Source organism: Dioscorea cayenensis, chromosome 10 (assembly GCF_009730915.1).
Source record: "Dioscorea cayenensis subsp. rotundata cultivar TDr96_F1 chromosome 10, TDr96_F1_v2_PseudoChromosome.rev07_lg8_w22 25.fasta, whole genome shotgun sequence".
NCBI classification, from domain to species: Eukaryota; Viridiplantae; Streptophyta; class Magnoliopsida; order Dioscoreales; family Dioscoreaceae; genus Dioscorea; species Dioscorea cayenensis.
This window is the reverse complement of record NC_052480.1, coordinates 8642191-8647741: the sequence shown is the minus strand read 5'-3', so window position 1 is coordinate 8647741 and position 5551 is coordinate 8642191. Positions and strand designations below refer to the sequence as shown.

Below are 5551 nucleotides of genomic sequence, written 5' to 3'. Positions count from 1 at the left end.
CCTTTCCAATATCCAAGATGTGCTTCTCTTTCTAGTATCTATTATGCTTTTGCAACGTGCTTTGTTTGCAGTTACTGAATTGCTTTGTTGTTTTCCTAATTGTTGGATTCCCCACTTGTTACAATGTTATCTATTTATTTTCTATGCAGAAATTTAATCAGTTTGTTACTTTGCCCTTAAGTTTTACTCATCTATTTTGTTTTGTTTTGTTTTCTTTAGTGTGTGAATCCTGTCTTTTGGTCCCCCATGGATTTATTTGTTGATTTATATATGTATATAAGTTTGGTTCAGCCTTAGCTAGATCAATCAATCTTAAGTTTTAATCAGCTATCTCTTTTCCCTGGATTTATTTGAATGCTTGTTTCCTTGGGGTTTTATGTTAATGTATTTGTTGATCTGTACGTGTATATGTTTGGTCCATTCTTAGCTATACATTGTGTTGACAGCATGTTCATTGCTAATATTATGGTTGCTTAGCATGCTATGATTTTTCTTAATAGAATTTCAACTCAAATGGAGGGGTCAGATCGCGCGAGTAATAGGGTTTCTTCAAGGTCAACCGCAAGCAAGCAAGGGACCCCTAACAAGAGATGGAAACCCGACTATGATAATTTCATGATTCCACTCCTAGTGGAACGAGCTCGAAAGGGACTCAAGTGTGATAAGTTTTTTAAACGAGCAGCGTTTGCCTTTGCTGCCGCACAAGTCAATGCTAGGTTCAGTACAACGTTCACTGCCGAGAACATGGAGAATTACTACATGACATTGAAAGCACGTTATGGTGAGATAAAAAGGGCAAAGGATTTGAGTGGTGAAGGGTGGGATGATGCCACCAAGACTATCACACTCGACCCTGTTGTAGCGTTCACATACACGAAGGTAAGTAGTGTTGTTAATTACTAAATTAGACGATTTTTATATTTGTAGTTGTCAACAATCAGTTGTTCATTTGGTTTTATTCCAGGCATACCCTGCTGCAAGGGCCTTCATCAACAAACCAATTGAAAATTATGAAAATATAAGGATCATTTGTGGTGATGATTATGCAACAGGGTACTATGCGACATCCATGTTTTCTGAATTTGAGGTACCCTCGGAACATAAGGACAACAACCCTAATAATGGTGACTCGCCACCAGTAGACCATGCCATCGAGGAGGATTGCGATGTTCATTCTGCTCCACCTATTGTTAACACTCCTGCCACTTCATCCACCCCAAGATCACAACGTTCAAACAGGGGGTCCAAAAAATAATAGCATGATGGGGGACCTACTTGTTGTCGTCGGTGAGATGGCTGATGCAATCAAGAACCCAACCCACTGGACTGAAACTTTATATACAAAGGTCATGGAGGTCGAGGGTTTTGATGAGCAGGTGTTGGTTGATGTATTTGACTATCTTCGAGCGCGCAAAGATGAAGCCAGGGGATTTATGCCGAAGAAAATGGCGTTGCGCATGGATTGGATCGAGAAATACCTGTCTCAGATGGAGTGAACCTTCCTCTACTGTTTCTGATCGATATTCAGCTCTGCTGGATAGTTTAACTAAACCAAGACATCTACCTTTTGTTGTTTGTTGCATCTTTGCACTCCATTCATCTATCTTTTGTTTGTTGCTTATCTTATCATGTTTACTGCTATATGGACATATATTTGCATGTTATCTTCATTAGCATATTTCCATCCTGACTGCTATTATGTTTTATGCATCTAATTCCAACATATTTTGTTCATGTAGTTGCTATTATGTTTATCTGTATGTGGGTCTAGTAGGGTTAGTATATATGCTTGATGTGGTTTATGTTTTGTGATGATTCTAACCTGATCTTTGTTATTGATTTTGGTTTTATTTGTGTCTTATTTCAGGTGATGTGGGTGTGGTTATGATGAGTACAAGGGTTGTGACAATGCACAAACGCAAGTACCCTTTATGAAGCCACAAGCAGTTGGGGTTGCACTGGTAGGGCAAAATGAGAGACGGTCCACGCCTTTTATTTGCAGCCATATCGTGCCCCAATGTGGCATATACAGGCTGAACACATACTATGACCATCTTTGTTTTTCTATCATATTTTCTTCAGTGTTTGGTTTTGTGTGAGTGTGTGGCCACGCATGTGTGCGTGTGTGTATGTTTTCTTGGATTGTGACAAGTGAGGCGAGGCAATCAGGCGACATCTATGCCACCATTGCAGCCCACTTGTCTACATCCTTTTCTATGTTTCAATGGTTTTCTGAAAATTTCCTAAAAGTTGCAAATATATAAGGGTTCAATGCCGATGATAGTGCTACATTGTCGTCCTTGTGACCTGAACCAATTTGATAAATTATGCTGCTACTTCAGTGTTGAAAGAGACGTGCAAGAGTTATCTATGCAGCTCGTCTTCAAATTTGTATATGTTTCCATATTCAGGACTCAGATATTTGCAGGTATTGGATTTATTTGTATTTGCATCTTTCAGCTTATTATACCTTGCTCATGGCTAGTATAATATGAGATTGGTAATGGTGGTTCTTTCTTGTGTATTAGTTGTATCAACATTGTTCGCAGGCTTTTGTTGAAGGTTGCATTTGTTGAACGTTGCAACTAGTGATTTCCATCAACACATGTACATGAATTCAATCCTTCAAGTTTGTGGTCATGTCATTTTTTGTTTTTACTGTCAGCTGTATAACAATGAATGTGAGTTTATTCTTCACTGTGAGGAGTTGTACTGATTGATTCATGTTTTTTTTCAATGTAAAAAGTTGTATTGACTATTTCAAAATTATGAAGCACAGTTTTTAGCCAATTGGTTGAAAATGTAAATAAATTTTAAAGTTTGTTACATCTGATGTCTTTTTTGTTGCTATGGTAAAAAGATTGATGTATGTTTGTGCATTCTTAGGTCAATATAACAACGTTGTCAAGACACCAATGTTTTAACTTTACTAAATTCTGGTCTAACATGTCATTTTGTTGTCAATAACTTTAATTATTTGAAAAACCAAAATTTTATATTATTATTATGTTTTTTTGGCAATTTTTAGTTGGTTGTGTAATTTGTGTTAGCTTTGATTCCATAATTAACTTTCATGTTAATATTAATTTCATAAATTTTAAAATTATAATATTAATGCAAACAGCATTGGAAATATATTTATTTTAAAAAAAATTAACAAAACTAATTTGATTTTAACATAATAAAATAAATAAGTTAAATAAATAATATTAATCGAATAATAGGAACTCTCGAAGTTACATTTTCCAGCCTCACTTCCACCATCCAAATGCAGGATGTGGCTACTGATTTCACACTTCCCCATTCAACCAACACACATGGAAGTACATACTTCTAACTGAATCCACCACTTCAGCCGAAGTGCTGTTTTCGGACTTCCACGACGTCGGCCATGCACTTCCCAACCAAACGAGCCCTTAGCAACTATGTATTCAACCAGGCTTTGACAAGGAATGAGCTTGCTCAAACAATAATCATGCATGAATTGAATACCCTTTATCAATGGTTGATCATGAGTGGTTTTGGAGATATTCTTGTCTTCTCCAACCATTATTTAATATCCCTTGTTGAAATAGAATAAGGAATGATATTCTTAAGATTTACAAGGAGGAGAAGCTGAAATCAATGAGGATAATCAAAATAAATGATAGTAGAATTTGTTATTACAACTGATATATGGATGACTGATTATAAAAAGAAAAAGGTATATTATTCTTGTTGCTTACTTCATTTATAGCTCTTGGCTACCAGACACATAGCAACTGTCGTGATATCATGAAGCAGTTGATGTATAAATCCACTACTCCAAATCATCACTAAGCTACTGATATCCTGTGAACAATTTACCATTAAAGCAATAAAATACAAAACTTAGAAAATTTCCAAACCATAGAACATTCAAAGGTTTCACATAGATGGGAAATTCAAGTACAAAATTTACATAAAGTTCACACTATAATGTTTTTAGATAAAAGATTCCAAAATCACTTTGGTGGGTTTCCCACTATGAGACTGGACTATCACAGCCAACCTAGAATGCAAACAGTCTAGGTATAATGAAGAAACTTAGCACAACCAGACCTTAAGCTAAGAGTGCAAGCCTGAAGAAATGAAAAGAGGGAATAACTTAAGTAACAAGATTACTTAGTGAATGGATCAACAATTAACAACACAAGAAGAATGAGAAACATACTTTTGAACCACAAGAATTGAAAGAAACAAGAAAAGAAAAGAAATATCATAAGTCAACTTTGAGGGTTTGCTAAGAATTTAGCATAAACTAGTTGTGGTCGTGGCTAATTCTGAGCCTACCAGGGCTACTACCCCTGGTGTTAGCCACTGAGACCATACATTAGGTAAATTATGATGTCTCAGTTTTACAGGAGGTACCCTACCCATTTTTCCATTAGGTTTCTCCACGCCTCTTAAATGGATTCAGCTATGCCAATCACCCACGCCGCCTCTTAATAGGCTAGACCATGAAAATCCTTACTACAACAAGCGAAGCATTAAAAAAGCATCATGTTGATGATCACGGACAATGTATACAAAGAAAATTTTAAACAACCATGTTTCAAATGCCCATACACATTAATTTCCTCATTGAGAACATGACATCAAACTAATAAATAAAATTCACATAGAACCCTTGATAGAATCAAGACGAGCAACTCCTAGCCATGATCGATAATGAACAGCAACGGAGAGCCAAATCACCAAAAAGTATCCATTTTGAGCTAAAGTAACATTCTAAACATACTATATAATGGAACATACATGCACACACACACAAATATACAATAAAGCCACATCAAATTTTCTTTTGCAAATACAACAAAAATAAAAGCACAGATCCACTCATAAGCTTTAAGCTAGATTAAGAAATTGGGCTCCATTCCTTCGCGATCGTCTTGCCTTTGCAGGAGGTCTCACCACCTAAAAGAAAATAATAAAGCTTACTGGTTTAGCCCAAAAATAAAGTATAACATGCAACTTAGCTCAAAATGCAATGCATGAAGGGTTTTAAGCTTGACATTGGTCGAAATCTACTCTAAAATATTTAATCAACTGATAACCTTTAATAAACCTATTTAAGTAGCTCAAATTGAAATCCACTAAAGGTAAATGGGCTCAAATCAAGTTTAGACTGTCTAAGTCAGTCTCAACTAGCTTACACTTACAAAATTCAGTACTACACTAAAAGCTACGGTAACCTCACCTTGAAATTAGTGCATACTTACTAGTAAGCTTCTAATAACTACAACTTAGTCCTTATGACCAATCCATTTTCACCTATTAGCCAATCCATTTAGCATCACCTAAATTTAAGATCTAATCCAAGAACAACTCAAGTTTTAATACATCTATCTTATATAAAAACATGAAAAAAAAAATGTAACCTTGTTACACCTCCTTTAATTTGGCCCACATTTAGCATTCTACAAATTGTTAGAGAGTCATTTACATGAAAGCCTCAATAATTCAAGAGTAGCCAATACCAATCTCACTTGTTAAAATTTAGGTTCAACTCACTTATAAGCAATGCTTGTTA

The 5551-nt window shown here is 35.6% G+C and overlaps 1 protein-coding gene across 1 annotated transcript; it reads left to right on the top strand.

Annotated features, from left to right (window-relative positions):
• Positions 1 to 744: 744 nt before the first annotated feature.
• Positions 745 to 1255, top strand: LOC120270282. Its single transcript, XM_039277300.1, has 2 exons — positions 745 to 879; positions 965 to 1255. The coding sequence occupies exons 1-2, from the start codon at positions 745 to 747 to the stop codon at positions 1253 to 1255; spliced, it is 426 nt and encodes a 141-aa protein (XP_039133234.1).
• Positions 1256 to 5551: the final 4296 nt, after the last annotated feature.

Coding starts and splice junctions, on each gene's coding strand:
- LOC120270282 (XM_039277300.1), top strand. CDS start 745: ATGGAGAATTACTACATGACATTGAAAGCACGTTATGGTGAGATAAAA. Junction 880..964: donor TAGCGTTCACATACACGAAG/GTAAGTAGTGTT, acceptor GTTTTATTCCAG/GCATACCCTGCTGCAAGGGC.